General features: G+C 38.2%; 1 protein-coding gene across 2 annotated transcripts in view; it reads left to right on the top strand.

Annotated features, from left to right (window-relative positions):
* The window catches only part of RIT2 (Ras like without CAAX 2), a 292,704-nt gene extending 276,208 nt beyond the window's left edge, over nucleotides 1-16,496 (top strand). For both annotated transcript variants that reach the window (XM_037037027.1, XM_037037036.1), the window contains exon 5: nucleotides 16,072-16,496. In XM_037037027.1, coding sequence (XP_036892922.1) covers nucleotides 16,072-16,299 — 228 coding nt within the window. In that variant the 3' untranslated portion in view covers nucleotides 16,300-16,496. The remainder of the gene's footprint in view (nucleotides 1-16,071) is intronic.
* The last annotated feature ends 590 nt before the right edge of the window (nucleotides 16,497-17,086 follow it).

Raw genomic sequence — 17,086 nt, 5'->3', positions numbered from 1 at the left:
TTTAGTAATATGTATTTTTTGGATATGAAGCCACAGGCAAGGGAAACAAAAAAAATGGGACTACATCAAATTAAAGAGAAATCATCAATAAATAAAGAAAAAACAACAAACTACTGAATCGGAGAGGATATTCACCAATGATATGTCCAAAAAGGAGTTAATATACAAAATATTTAAAGAACTCATGTAATTTAACACCAAAAACCCAAACTATCCAATCAGGATATGGGCAGAGGACCAGATAGACATGTCTCCAAAGGAGACATCCAGATGACCGATACACACATGAAAGATACTTGACATTACTAGTCATCAGAGATATGTAAATTAAAACCACAATGAGGTATCACCTCACACTTGTCAGAACGGTCATCATCAGCAAACAAAAGTGCTGGTGAGAATGTAAAGAAAAAGGAACTTTTGCCCTGGCTGGTGTAGCTCAGTGGATTGAGAATGGGCCTGCAAACCAAAGGGTCACTGGTTTGATTCCCAGCCAGGGCACATGCCTGTGTTCCAGGCCAGGTCCCTAGTAGGGGATGTGTGAGAGGCAACCAACCAATCAAGAAAAAGGAACTTGTGTGCACTGTTGGTGGGAATGTAAATTGGTGCAGCCACTGTGGGTAACAATTGGGAGAGTCCTCAAAAAATTAAACATGGAACTGCCATGTAACCCAGCAATTTCGCTTATGGGTATTTATCAGAGGAAATTTAAAACATCAATTCCCAAAGATATATGCATCCCTATGTTTGTTGTAGTGTTATTTACAATAGCCAAGATATGGAAGCAGCCTAAGTGTCCATTGATAGATGAATGGATAAAAAAGATGTGGTACTCATACGCAATGGGATTTTATTCAGCCACAAAAAGAATGAAATCTTGCCATTTGCAACAACACTGATGGACCTAGAGGATATTATGCTCAGTGAAATAAGGCAGTCAAATACTACATGATTTCATGTGGTATAGATATAGACTCAGAAAAGCGAAATAAATGAATGAACAAAATGGAAACAGACTCACAGATACTGAGAACAAATCACTGGTTGTCAGATGGGAGGGGGATTGGAGACATGGCATTAAAGGTTAAGGGGTTAAGATATAAAAATTGCTAGTTATGAAAATCAGTCATGGGGATATAAAGTACAGCATAAGAAATGCAGTCAATAATAATGCATATAATGCATAATAATACTGTAATAACTACACATGGTGTCAGATGGGTACTAGACTTATTGGGGGATGACTTTGTGAGTTATGTGTGTCCAATCACTAAGTCGTACACCTAAAACAGTAATTCAAAACATTTTAATTTTTAAAAAATGTAGTTCTAGACCTGCTGCAGACCTTGCTAACAAATGTATTAATAGGGTACTACATATATTATTTTTTAAATTAAAAAATAAAATAGGATAATGGAGGAAAGCAATAAGTGTGAAAAGCTACGCATGCGAAAGGTGAGGAAAAACAGCAACGGGGGAACTGAGACAGTTTCCAGGGCTTTCTGCAGACTGTGGAGAAATGCAGCTCCACCCTGCATTGACTGAACAGAACTGCAGTTGCTTTGAGGGGAAAAAAGATTTGTGGTTTTAGCAAAAGACTTTATGATACATTTAACAAAATATGCCCAAAGGAGGATTCGACCATTTTGAGGACAGAGAGGGTAATGGGGTCAACTGTATCAAAATATTTCTGACAGTAGAAAGTCCCCACTCTTGGGGACCTTTGTGAGGACAAGAAACAACTTCTCATTCACCAGGTCAGCATGATTTCTGAGTGGAGGCATACCGGTCATATATATATTAAAAGACACATATAACAAACCCCCAAATCCAAATTCTAGTTCCTTTACTATATAATAAGCACAGGGCTTTCTGTTTATTACCTATTTATATTTCGTATTATCCCCACATTAGATGCTGATAGTAAGTATTAGAAAGGCTAAGTAACATAGTTAAGGTCACTAGTAAGTGCACAGATGAGATTAGAACTCAGACCATTTGATTTCAGAAACCTCCCTCTTGAATAGGACAGTCTTCTCCCTGCGTCTTTGTGAGACCTGCTGTTCTGACTAAGGAGACTCTGTTCCCAGCTGCTTCTGGGGAGGATGGAGAACAGGTAACGTCAGCGAGCTGACAAGTCTCCGCAGTGAGAGCGTTGTTTGCTCTGTGCTCCAACATGACCAGAAGAGTCAGGAGAGAAAACAGGTGTCAGGGGCTCAGAGATGCCGTCTCAGGCTGCTGCTTCTTAACAGGCTTGTCAGGATTACCTCCCTAGCACGCTGTGTGCCCAGCCGTGGAGACAGGTCATGCGTCCACCTGGGGGGGATTGGGCAGCTGGGTGTAGGAAACAAATGGAAGGTGTTTCTAAGGGCACGGGGGGGGGGGGGGTTCCTGTAACAGGTAAGAGCTGTCATCTGTGCAGCCACTTGAATCTCCACATCATATCTTGCAAATCCACGGGGATGAGAACTTACAGATATACATTCTATGATACAATACATTTTAAAAAAATATAAATTTGAACCTGATAAAGTTAATGCCCCAGATCCAGGTGTCTGCAGCCCTCAGCTGCTCTCAACTAAACAGGGGGGCATGGCAGCAGCCTCTCCTCCCCACACCCCTACAAGCCTTACTGAGTGAGGGCCTTTCTTCTCGAAACCTTGACTTTCAGTGTGCCCTCTTCCAAAGTTTGCTTGCCCCCCACTGTCTCTTCTGCCCCGGAGTCTGTGTGTGCCAGACAAAGGCACACAAGGTGGTGAAGAGAGAGTCCTGGATTTTAGCGTCCACTGAAACATTGAAGACATGTACTGTCTTGGGAATGTAAGTCTTCCCAAAATGTTTTAGTTTATTTTATGTATATAAGAGGAATTTGGAGTGTAGGATGCCTACGGACAGTTACAGCTCTAAAATTCAAATTCCCTTCTGTGCAAACATTAAGAACTTTGGACAGAAGGGCCACTTTCCAGAGGAATGCACAGTAAGTGCGTGCCTGAAGACACTAGTCACTGACAGACGTTGTGGAAGAGACCTACATCATGATTGGGTGGCTTGAGGATGACTCTAAAGGCCATTGCCATCTGAAGTCTTTGACTTTAAGGCTATTCTGCACTCTTGACATCCTTTATTCTTGTATGGGTCCAGAGCGCTCCGTGGGGAATTCCCACTAAGCACATATTAATTAAGTACTTTCTGTGTGCTAGCAGTTTACTGACCACGTTACTGCATAAGCTACAATAATCACAGAAGAACATTCTGAAAGAGACAAGGTTATTCTTATCTTAAGAGGAAGGAAATTGAGAGGTAGAGTTACTTATCCAGAGCCAGAGAGGAACCTGCCTTCATCTAGCACTAATAGCTGCAGAAATAACATTACTAGTTTTTGAGTACTTACTAGGTGCTCCCTACTATGTGACTGGCGATAGAGAATCACAGAAATGACATAAGCTGGAGAGTTACATATTTGCCTTTATGTTATGGACATACCTCTCTGGCTAGTTAGTGTTAAGGGGTAGATTTGAGGGTGTCAAATCATAAGATGTGAAAATTATTTTAGTGATAAACAAAACCCTGAATTAAGATAATGCCTGTGCAAATAGAGATGTAAGCATACAATATTAAAGAGATAGAAATGAAATGACTTTATTAGCAATTTGATTTAGGGATGTGGGAGTCAGAACAGTCTAAAGGACTTGAAAGATTCTCACCTGAATTACTGGGAGTATTGATGCCAGTAGCCAGGATTTCACATTTTGGGAGAAAAAAAAATAATGAACTTGATCATATTAATTTTGAAGTGCTTGTGAGAAATTCCAGAGGAACTTGCCAGCAGAGAGTGGTATATGTGATTCGGACTTACACTGAGAGATGAGGTGTGAAGACCTCAATGAGTTACTCATAGGCACAGTAACGTTGACTAAAGCCTAGGGATCTGAGTAAGAATAGATAAGAAGGATGTCAAACGAGAATAGAAAAAAACGTCAGGACAGAATCCATGGCTTTGCACATAATTACAAGAGAATAGAGTAAATAGTAGGATTTCCAGGGCATTCGGACAGGATAATCTGAAAGAGTAATTAGAGATCAGAAAAATCAGGAAAGAAGACAGTCACTAAGTCAAAGGAGAAACATTTAAAGAAGGGGGTAGTCAACTAGTCAAATGTTACAGATGTTGAAAGATTACTGGAAGCACCTATTGGGTTTGGCAGCAAGGGTGACGTTCATACTTTTGATAACCATTTTGGGAGGATGGGTGGAAGGAGGCAGAATCCAAACTGTGAATGATCATGTGCAGATCAGAAGTGATTAAGACAAATTAGCATATAAATCTAGGATGGACTTGTTTTGCAATTATGCATCCTTTTTTAAATCACTTTCCTGCCACAGCCCCATTCTTCCTCTTTCTAAGCTTGTACAAATACTTTCCTGAATAATCTACATTTGATGGTGAATGGAAGAACAGACATGAGAAAGTAACTAGAACTGCAGTCTTAAAGTAGGTGGTTGGCATATTCTCCCGGGAAAAGGGGGGGACTGGTAGAGAGGAAGGCTGAAAATGTGGGAAATAAGGGGTAGAACACATGCTGCAGGATTGAAGTAGATATCAAAGGGGACTCAGACCAGGTAGGGGCATTAGACTGGACAGACTCAGTAACGTATCTTCACCAGAGACTGGAAAGAGTACGATAGGATATCTAATGGCACAGGTGAGCTGCTAGGCCCAGCTGGCAAAGTCATTCTTTTCAGATACTTTTATTTCCTCATTCAGGTGAAGGAAGAGGGTGAGACCAGTGGCTGAAAATGAGGATAGGGTCAAACCCCTGAGAAGTGAAAGTTCTGAAGAAAGTTTTAAGTGAGGGGTGAGAAGGAGTACTGGCTAATAAGAGGCAAAATGATTGCCAAAGGCATCTACAGCTGTGCTAAGACTGAAAACTGAATGTACAGTAGCGCTAACAAGCACCGCCTTATACATTTTTCAAAACATACCTAGCTCCCTGTGTATAGGTGTGTAGGGCCAGAACGCAAGGAACACTGGTTCATTTCTGCCTTCTGTAGATCTCAGGATTAGAATGTGCACTAAATTTACTTTGTTCTGGTTCATGGCATACATTCCCAGATATAATCCCACAGGATACACAGTTGACCATGAGCTTGAGGAACCTGGATACCCCTGGCTTTCCTCAGTGCCTCGTCGGTCATTTGCCACTGCGACCCACAGACTCCATGCAAGAAAGCATCATGACCCCTGGCTGCTTTTCTTTTCTGCTTAGAGTTTCTGCAGTGCACATGTTTTATTCAGAGAATATATGTAATAGGGCATTTATGAAACTAGACATAAATTTTGATGTAAAGGACTTAAAACCTCCAGCAATTCAGGTGAAATTCCAGCTTCTGAGCTCTCTAGGTTAATGAATGGAGAGTTTTTGCTGTGGTAATTGGGTCGGTTTTTCCTTGGTCTCCTTTCTATATTTCATTCACCCACATGTTCAGAGAAGAGATGGGAAAGATGCTTACTGAACAAGGCTCACGTGCAGAACATTGAGGTATTATTGGGGATGCAACGTTTCTTGCCCTCATGGTCTTGTATTTTGCAGTGATCCAGACATTATACATATTTACACAATTTGTTATTTAATTATAATTGCTTAATGTGTTAAAAGCATAATACATAGGTTCCGTCTTTCTAGTTTTACCTAACATACATTTATTAATATGATAAACTAACCATTAAGATATTTTTTCATGCTTAAAGGGTAAAATTTGGGCTACTTCAAAAACTTAGTAATTCACAATACCTAATTTCCTTAAGGTTCAGGAGAATCATTCATTTAATTTACATTAAATACACACATTTATTTACTGGTGCAAATAATGATATCCTTAGGCATACGCATACATATATGTATATTTATACATACATATTCCTATACATATATTTCATATACTGCCTAAGTTTTAATGGTTTATAATTTTAACAAGTTATTTTAAAAATAAAGCTTTTAAGAGAAAAAAATTCAAAGAAGCCAGATTTTGCTATTAGCAAAATATTGAGCATCAACCTTCCCTTTTCTCCCTTCATAGCAACTACTGGCTGCCATGGCAACCTTTCCCCCCAGCACACCAGAGCTTCTTGGATGAAAAGCACAAGACCTTGGAGACTTCAAATGTCTCTTGTACAAAGCAGCCTAAACCTTTTACCCTAGAGCCATTACCATCCTGTTCCTCAGAAGGACTGGCTATGTCATTTAATTTATTATGTCCTGCTTTTCTCTCATGCAATCAATATCTCTCCAGAACAGCAGGAGAGGAAAAAATTTTTTTTTTAATTTTCTTGCACAGAGTAGGCACTCAAGATACAGGCTTTTAAAAAATGTGATCACTCAATTTATGAGTGGCAAACAAATTTCATACAAACCTAAGTAAATTAGGCATTTAAGCTCACTGATTTCTTCTGATTGTGCTCTGCATTCCCTCCTTCCTCTCTCATCCTCTGGGCTAAAGTGTGTTAAATACTGATGATCCCACAAAGCTCCATTATCACTTCTGCCTTAGGCCTTTGTTAGTTCTCTCTACTCCTTTCTGCTCCTGAACACCCAGCCCCCTCCCACCAACCTAGGTAATTTGTCCTTGTCATTCAGGTCTCGTATGAAGGCTCCCACCCTCAGGAAGCAGAGAACCACTAATAAGGATCTGGGCACTACTTGAAATGCTGCACTGGCCACCATCATGGCGCTGCTCACAGTGATCTGAAATGTCCTTTACGTTCTTCTACTGCCCTGAACAACTATGAGTTCCTCTGTTGACTATAACCCAGTGGGGTTACAGTGGTGTCAATTTATAAATATCAAGATCCTACTAAGTGCCAGCCACTAGATGAAATACAATAATAAACACGACAAAAACTCCTTCTCTAACAAATCTTACACTGTCCGAGAGGAAGACAGAATATAAACACATGAACAAAGTAGTGAGATGATTTCAGAGAGTAATTCAGTGCCCCGAAAGAAATAAGGCAGAGAAATGGGATAGAATTACTGGCAATGCACAGAATAGTTTTTTAGAGAAAAGCCAGGCAAGGCATCTCAGTGGAGGAATATTTAAGCTGGGACATGAGTGATGACAAGAATACAAGTGATAAAATGCACTGGGGGGAGCACATTCCAGGCAGAGGAAATAACATGTGCCAATACTTGAAGTCAAGAAGATTGCCCTGGGCATATGTGGAAGTATGTGGCCGGATATAATAGGTGAGGAGAGAGTGGTATGAATTGGGCTTGGGGAGGTGGTGGACAAAGGTCATATCAGGTACGGTTTATAGGTCATGGTGGGAAGAAGACAAAAATTAAGTAGGGCCAACATTTGATCTAAAGGAGTTGGAAATTTCCTCTGGTCTTCTCTTCAGACATAAAAAAAAATAGTAACATTTATTGGGTGTGTACAGTATGCTGGGAAAAATGCTAAGTGCTTTTCATGTAATAGCTCATCGGGTCCCATTAACAATTCCACGTGGTAGGATTTTAAAGATGAGGAGACTGAAGTACAGAAAAAAGACTAAGTCACTCTACCCAAGAGCCTATGGATAAGACGAGGTATATAGCCAGAATGTGGATCTTAGTAAGCTGATTCCAGAATCCATATACTGTTATCCAGTGTGCGAAATTTTACCAAGTATCTTGCTGGAAGCCATATTACGACAAAAATAAATTTGGAAGCAATGCCCTGGCTTTTGGAATTGCAGTATGGTGGACTCCTATTGGACTCTGTGGTCACCAGTGACTGTTTATGGGATGTCACTATCATCATCATTAAGATGAAATATTTAATGAGCATCTGCCACATGCAAAGTTTGTGGCTAAGCACACTGAGGATGCGAGTGGGCAGAATATAGCTTCTCCGCATTGTTTGGTGAGATAAAACAACTAACTTGTAAGATCCATACACTCCCTCCATGGATGATGAGTGGCACAGCACAGGCCGAGATCACCAAGACTGGAATGATCTGTGAAAACTTGAGCAGGTGCAGAAGAGGTGTGGGAAAAAAATGGAAGGCTTACTAGACAAGGCAAAAAGCAAAATGAAAATATCTGTGCAGAAGAGTTGTAGGTCATAGGTGTAAAAGGTCCTCTGTGTTTATAAAGACAGCCCCAGACAAATGGGCAACCCAAATGGCTCAGTTGATTCCTAATCTACCCTGTCCAGACCCCCTTTCCAGGCTATGAAGGAAATGTTCAGGGGCAGGGAAGTTGGGGTAGCAGGATAGTGGGGATCTGTGCTCTTAAAGCCAAGGTGTGGCATGCTTTCTCTCCTTCCCACCCCGGAGAAGTGTAGAGGGAAGTTGGCACTCCCTTTGCCAATCTCTCCAAAAAGTTGGAGGAGCCTGCTAAGAAGAGATGGACCTCTCTCCTCCAGTTGAACCTCTGCTTAGTTCACACACTTGTTTTTCACCCATGTAGAAAAGAGAATTGGAGAAGAACAGCAGGACAGAGGGAGCACACTAGGGTGAAGGCACCCTGCAAGCCCAGTCCTTGGTCCGTTAAGAATGAATCTCTTTGGTTCAGGGACTGCAGCCGAGGGCAGGACATTCTGACCAGTGCTTTCCTTGTTTTAATTTGTCCCATAAGAAGTTTCATATGACATCTATGCATATATCTTTAAATTCTAAAGGTAATGATAATAAATAACTCACAGGTTGAATAAGTAAGTAAGTCTGGTTAAATAAATCAAAAGCATTTTCACTGGAACTCGTCAAGGAAACCAGCAAGGCTACTCAGATGGCTAAAACTGACTGAAACTGATTATGTATATAACTCCAGCAAATGAAAACTGCACAATCTAAGTTGGCTGCTTCTCCACTGAGTGAACAAATAGAATGTTTTGGTTCCAAATTTGCCAGGAAACTATGATTCCTGCTACTTTGATGATGCAGGCTCTCTAATGAAAATTATTAACTCCATGGGTAACAATGAAGGGAAACACAGACAGGGACACATTAAAAAATATCAAACAATTCCCAGAGAGTTTGTTCTGTGCTCAAAATGTTTTCACAGCATGCTGCAGGCTCAGCCATATACATATTTTGCTTATGAAGCTCCCCAGAAAAAGCCGGACCCATCTTTCTGCCAATCTCTCCTCATTGAAGGTTAGCAATTATAGCTGAGCAGTATCTGAGTTGCTTTTTTGCTCTCAAGAATTATACTGCCTACTAGGCAACCACCATTACCCTGCATACCTTTGCAGTAACGTAATTTAAATTTATTTTTACCAAGCTCAGGTAAAAGATAAAAAGATGTAAAGAGCAATGAAACTCCTGAAGTCAGCAGATGACTGGGAATGAAGCTCTAATTGACCAGAAGGCTTGCGATGCCCACAAGCAGCTGAGCCTGGAAGAGAACAGGCTCTGCTTGCCCCGGTGGTCCCGTTCACCCCCATGCAGCTGTGGCTCAATGCCTCCTCTGGCAAATGGGAAATGGCATTTCAGGGAGCACCTGGCATATCACACAGTGATCTTCAGTGAAAAAGGTCAGATATATTAAAACAATGGCACCTTTGGGTTACTAAAATTTCCTATTACTTGCATGAAACGTTTTCTGTTTTCCTTTTTATTTTCTGCCAGTGCTCTCTAGACCTCCAGGTGGCATTTTTAATCCCAGTCTGCCCTTCTTTGCAATGAGGGGCCTGGTGGTGTAGAGGTATCCACAGTGATTGCTCCTCCGCCCCCTACATAATCTTTCTATAATATTTATTTTTCCCTAAGTTTCTGCATTTGTTTAGTTTTTTATGTAAATGCAATATAAACTATTCTATGCCATGTGTTTACCATTAAGAATCACCTTATGCTAAAACACCTCATGTGAAAATAATCAATTACATATAAAGAACACTAGTGAAGGGAACTGGACAGATCCTGTGAAAAACAGCAGGTGAGACAGGAAACAATACTTGATGGAAGAGAGTAAAACTTGATGGTTGTTTTACTTAAATGTGTGTGTGACCTTGAACCATTTGCTTAAGCTTCCTGGGCTTGAAATTCTTCATTAGAGAAATAAATTTAAAAAAATCAATTCTCTTATAACATTGTGTTTCTTTCTTAGCAGTTACTGTATAATGTAGATAAATATTTATGATAAAGTTTAATTGAACTTCAAATTTGGATAAATGAGATATATTAATTATATATTAGGCTAGTCTGATTTTAAACCCTAACATAAAAGCTGTTACTTTTTGTTATATTATTTTGGTTCTGTACCAATCAGAACAACATTAGTGAATTAAAATTATTTCTAGTGTTACTGTTTAAATATTTAGGACCTGTAAATTGACCATAATTACTAAGCATAAAGCCCAGAATCTGTAAAAAAAAATTTTTTTTTCTTATATGTTTGGATTCCAGTTCTTTCACTGAATTTACAGTATATCAAATCCTGTAGCAAAGGTAGGGATGGCACATTTCTGGGTTGTCAATATTGGTGAGATGGAATTTATTGAAACTTGGAAATATGTTCTATAATTAATTTTTTGCACTTTTCCATTACCATGTAGTCCCCTTATACACCCCTCTCTCTTGCAATCACCACACTGTTGTCTGTGTCTGTGAGTCCTTTCTCCTTTTTGCTCAATCCCTCCACCACCTAAATTCCCCCACCCCACTACCTGTCTTCCTGCTCTCCATCCACAGGCCTGTCTCTATTCTGCTTGTTAGTTCAGTGTATTCACTACATTCCACATGTGAGTGAAGTTGTATGGTATTTGTCTTTCTCTGACTGCCTTATGTCCCTTAGTAGAATGTTCTCCAGGTCCATCCATACTGTCACAAAGGGTAAAACTGTCTCCTTTTTCATGACCAAGGAGTAGTCCATTGTGTAAAGGTCCCATCATTATTTTAGCTGCTCATCTACTGATGGACACTTGGGCTGCTTTCATGCTTCCACTTTTTTCTTAAATGACCTAAAGTTTTTATTTTTTTATGTAAGAAGAATTTTAGGAGGAAATACAGAAAAAAATTACTAAGTTTAATTTCCACTTAATGTTCATTATGATGAACATGAAAATTACTGAGTTATTAAATAACATAAAATTAATATTCTGGAAATGAATCTAAGAATACATGCAACTACATTTCATTTGAAATAGAGGGTTTATAATCCCTTCATTACTTACTTATTAGTAGCTACAGAGTTGAATATACTTCAACCTGCTACAATTAATAAAATAGGCAACTATGTCATTTGTTAAAGGTGTTTACTGTGTAAGATTTCAGAAAGAACCTTTTCAGGGAATATATCTTCCAATTTTATTTCAGATTAAGATTGTTACATTGGACTTTTAACTGAATTTTGATATTGCCAATGACTTATTTGTAATGTTTACATTTTTATAATTAGGAAATATTTCATAAATATATGTGTTTGCAGAGAGAGATTTTTCAAATGAGGAAAAAATATTGTAGGTTTAAATAAAGATTTAACTCAAATACCTGTAAGGTATTTGAGTTACAGCTTTAGAAAAAGCCTCAATGCTGTAAACTGAACATCATTGTTATTGTTCTCCCTGCCTTGCTCTTACGGAATTCAAAGATTTTCCCTATTTTTACTTTAACTCTTGCCTATAAATGTCACTATCTCTTTATGGCACTCAATGATTCAAAAGATTTCAGGATTTAAAGGTAATTTTAATTGAAATTACACATAAATTTGGGATGATTTGTAATCTTTATAATATTGAATCCTTCCACTAAAAACATAATTGAAATCCAGAGTGTCAATTTGGTTTCAGAAATCTAAAATAAAATGAAAAATCAAAGATCTTCTCAGTGTATTTGTTTGCAGAATCTGCCCAGACCCAGTTTGTTTTGTGACAACACATGATCTGATGCGAATGGAGTCTATCTAGCGACTATACCTATCTCACTTACTGTGAATATTTAAGTATTTTGCTAAGAAACGACAAAATGATGCTTCGTATCATATGGTGTATTTGTCTGAGTTTTTTATTGATGTACCATATGCAGAAAGTACACAAATTAAAATTACAAATTTAATAAATTATCATAAAGTAAACCCATATGAAAACACCATATAGGTCAAGGAAGATAAGAAAAAACACCCAGAATCCTCTCCTGTGTCACTTCCTAAAGGAAGTTCTATATTGACGCCTAACACTGAAGAATCGTTTTCCTATGTTTAAACATTCTGAAAGTATAATATAGTATAAGGTATATTATATAGTATAAGTATAATATTAATATAATGATAGAACAAACAGGGAGTGGGGCAGTACACAGGCACTATCTCTACAATCTTTACCACATTTGTGTAAATCTAAAACTATATGAAAATAAAAAGTTTACTAATAAAATATTCTTCATATTTTGTGAAAGAAATCAGACCTATGTTTGTAAGTTATAGACAACAGTATTTTATTCACTTGCATTTTGTATATTCCATTGTATGAATATACAAAAAAGTGTTTATTGAATTCATTCATGATAACATTTGAGTTGCTGTTAGGATTATTTCTTTTGCTATTTAACAATGCTGATATGAACATTTTCACACATCTTTTGGTACACATACCTACTCACATTCCTCAAAGAAGGCTTTTGGTCATAGAGACTTAATTGTGGAAAACTCTTAAGAACATGTTTAATTCCTTGTCTCACATAGAGAATGATATAGATTGTAGAGAATGATATAGATTTTTGTTTATGTGTAAGTTTCGGTAACTTTTGTTTTGGTAGGAATGTGTCTGTCACCTAACTTGTCACACATATTAGCACAAACACAATATTCCCTAATTATCATTTTTATATTTGTAGGCTCTGTAATGATGTCCACATTGTCATTCTTGATATTGTTTATTTTTACCCTCTATTTTCTTTTTCACCTTAAATTTCTCTTACCTGGGCTCTTGATATTTAATATCCATATAAATATCTCAGATTGGATTTAGTTTTCTCTCCTGTATGATTGTTTTCTATTATATTATTTCTGTCTTTATCTTTAAGATTTCCTTTTTTTTCTGCCTTTTTGGGTTAAATTTGCTGGGCACTTTGCTAACTTTTTAACATTCCTACATTGAGTATTGAATTTGAGTGTTACCACTTTCCTAAACATGCATATATTATTATAGCATCTTTCTGAACAAAGCTTTAGATATGCCACGAGTTACAGTGTTTTCTATTCATTATCATTCAATTCCAAATATTTTCTAATTTTCATGTAATATCTTACAGATTTATTGACTATTTAGAAGTGTACTTTTCCAAAATATTTGGGAATTTCCTAGTTATCTTTCTTTAAAAAATAATTCTAACTTAATTTGATTTGTTTGGGAATATGTTGTCACTTTCATTCTTTGTGAAGAATCACAAACTGTCACTTTGAAAGTTTAAAACTTTCTCTATAGCTTAGTATGAAGTCAGTTTTTATAAATGCTCCTGGTTCACTTGAAGAGAATATAAATTTTTCAGTTGGTGGGTAGGTGCAGCACCTTATGTGTAAATTAGATCAGTGGTGTTTTGTTCAAACTTTCTATATCCGTAGTCATTTTTACCTAATTATTCTTTCAACTGCTCAGGGAGATGTGTGAAAATCTTTCACTATAATTTTGTATTTTAGTTCTATCCACTTTACTTTCTTATAAACTAAGGCTATGATTTTTAGTACATACAAATTTATAAGTAAAATATATCTTCATAGTGGACTTATCATTATAAAACATCTCCCTCTAATTCTACTAATTTTTTAAAAACTGCCAACTTTGTTTGATATTATGCTAATATACTAGCTGAATTTTGTAATCATTTCCATTCAAATTTTAGTCTTTCTATATTCTTACATGTAAAGTGTTTCAACTACAAGTTATCTTTATCTGGTCTGACAATCTTTGCCTCTTTTAATAGGAAAGTGTACTGTACTGCATTTACATGTAACTTATTTTACTAGATTCTATTATTTCTTTAGAATTCTTTTTTCTCTCATCCTTACCATCTTCACTTAGCTGAGTGTACATAGTGCTTTATTGACTTTAGCTTTCTTCATGTGTGTTTCGACCATAGAGATGTAGGTAAAATGATCTCTGCCTCTCACCCACCTACTTTCTCTCATGGGAGCATCATATCCCAGATAACAGTGCTCATTCAGCCTGAGCCTGAGAATGAGAAGACCAGGGAGATAAACCAGAGCCCAGCCAACAGCCTGGAGCTCAGTGGCCACAGTCGTGTTCTAGTTGCTAATGGGCACTGGGAGCAAGACAAATATTTTTGCGAGCCATGGAGATTCGGAGGCTGTTTGTGTACTCATACAGCTTAAAAAAAAGATGGTTAATCTTAAAAAATGGTACCAGGTATGTGGTGTTGCTATGGAAAAACGTAAAACATGTCATTGAATTCTGGGTGGAGAAAACTGTTACAGGAGACTGAAGAAAACTGTTACAGGAGACTGAATAATAAAGGACAATACACGCTATGTGGTGTTAAAACATTTGGTGAGATTGTCACCTGTGATTACTTGGAGATATGACCAGTTATTAATAAATCTATGATTTTGTTAAGTTGCTGTGAAGACAGAATGTTAATCACTTTAGTTGGATGCCTTTAGCTGTATTTCTTAAGTTACTATAAGACAGAAATAAGCTAAAAAAATCAGTGTGTTGGCCAGCAAAGATGAGAGAGAGAGAGGAGAGAATTCAGACATTCTTTGTACTCATCTGTTTATCAGACTTTGGTGAGGTCAACCTATCACAGACTAGAAAGAACCTGTTTTCACAGCCCTGCCTAACCACTTGCTGGCAATATGGGGTGCTCTATCAGTTAAGACAGGGTGATTTAACTCTGGTAACAATTCCAAAATGCCAGCCGCTAAAAAAAAAACCCCACAAAGTTTCTTATTTGCACCACATATATAACCTGGGGGAGTTGAGAGCTCTGCTCATCGTGGTCCCAGTCACATTCACTTAAGTTCCAGACCGCTAGAGTTTCCAGTTTACCATATGCTTCCATTTGGCAGGGGGGAAAAATGAACATACCAATATACAAACCTCAGGTTAACTTTAAGAAAATAAATAGACCAGTATGGGCTAAAGGCTGTCAGATATATTGAGTAAAGGCAGCCTTGCCCTGCTTTATGTGAATATTCTAGCAGACCTTAATGGGAGCGCTAAATTCTGAACAGGCTTATTAGCATCCAGCTACAGTGACACATAATCCACTGTTTAAATATTTGTGCATCACTTATGTTTACATCTTAATACTTATTAAACACAGGTATGTTTACTAATCGTCCTTTTAACTTCTCTAACGATGATTTAGGCACCAGGCACGGTGGCAGACACCAAAGGGAGGGTAAATAAGGCAGAGTCTCTGACCTCAGTCAGTTTATCACCTCTAAAAGATATGCTGCAGTAGCATGAACCACAACGTGCTAAATGCCGCAAAAACCCCCGCAAAGCTCTAAGCCTGCTCCAAAGACCTCACTCAGCTAGAGAAAGGCTTACTCCTCGCAATGGTGGTGTTCTGCTTCTTGTTTTCACCTAGAGATTGTATTTCAAGTTTCATGACAACTTCATCCTGACTTGTTCTTCACGGAAGGCTCTGAACTAAATTACTAATAGTTAGAGAGCTTTAAATATGTGCTCAGTATGTTCAATGCACTTTGGATTGACCATTATTTTTAACTCCAATAAAGAGTCTTTGAAGTATTATGTTAAATACGAGAAATCTTAGGCAAAAAGGTTAAGAAATTGACCCAAGTTTGCAAAACTACAAGGAGATCTTGGGAATGGAAACCCAGCAGTTTTAATTAAACCCCTGCTTTGGACCACTATGCTGTTGTTAGACCAAGTCTGGAGAGTTGGTTTCCAGTTCCACTTTCAATAAGTTATAACCAGGTGCCCTTGCAGAAATTGCAATTTCTCATTTGTCCTTGGAGTCCAGAGATTCTAGAAATCTTCTCTTAAAGCATAGTCACATTTTACATTTTACTTTTTTTTTTAATGTAATAGGCTGACAGCCCTGGTAGGGAACATGCTTTTTGTCCTAAGCATCTCTCTTGTTAATATCATTTATTTTTCCCTTAGGTCTCTACAGAAGAAGGCATGGGTCTAGCCCGAGAATATAACTGTGCTTTCTTTGAGACCTCTGCAGCCCTCAGATTCTGCATCGATGATGCCTTTCACGGCTTAGTGAGGGAAATCCGCAAGAAGGAGTCTGTGCCATCCTTGACGGAAAAGAAGCTGAAGAGAAAAGACAGCCTGTGGAAGAAGTTAAAAGGCTCACTGAAGAAGAAGAGAGAAAACATGACATGATAGCCTTACTTCTAACACCCTTACTCTTTCTCTTTGAATTTTATCAGGTGGACAGTTCCAGATGTGTCATTCTGCTTCACTTCTCTGTCTCTGTGTCCCCCAACATCTGCCCGTAGGTTGAAGCAAGATCTGCATAATCGTACCTCTTGAGATAGCTTTGTTTTGCCCCTAACAGTTGGGTGAGTTTTGTCAATCAGCCGGATATGCTGTTTAGTTTTTATAATATATGACTAAATAAAATTGACATTCCAATTGACTCATTTCCCTTCAAAGAGTCTAGCTTCATTTGCTATGCTGTCTGGTTATAGAGGAAACATTCAGAATTGCAGACAGAATGATAAAAGGCTCAGGGGATCTGCCTTTGCCTGATAAGACCCTGGTTGTTTGCATCTCAGGAATGTCAGTAAATAACGAAGCAGCTCAGGAAACCATGCAGAGCAGGAGTCTGCAGCCTGGTAGTTCCTTAAATTCGGAAGTTGTGGCGCTGCTTCTTGAATACTCCATAGATTACCCTTGGAGGAATTATTGACAATAGAAACTGGTTATGGGTCATTGGAGGAATGGAGTAAAATATCCCCATTTTTAAAAGATATTTTATTTATTTATCTTTAGAGGGGAAGGGAAGGAGAGAAATATCAATGTATGGTCGCCTCTTGTGCGGCCCCTGCTGGGAACTGGCTTGCAACCCAGGCATGTGCCCTGACTGGGAATTCAACTGTGGTTGTTTGGTTCCCAGGGATCGCTCAATCCACTGAGCTACACCAGCCAGGGCAAAATATCCCCATTT

The sequence above is a fragment of the Sturnira hondurensis genome, unplaced genomic scaffold, assembly GCF_014824575.4.
Source record: "Sturnira hondurensis isolate 20B ecotype Veracruz unplaced genomic scaffold, ASM1482457v3 Scaffold0001872, whole genome shotgun sequence".
NCBI lineage: Eukaryota > Metazoa > Chordata > Mammalia > Chiroptera > Phyllostomidae > Sturnira > Sturnira hondurensis.
The sequence above is the reverse complement of the archived record's forward strand: the minus strand, read 5'-3'. Positions and strand labels throughout refer to the sequence as shown.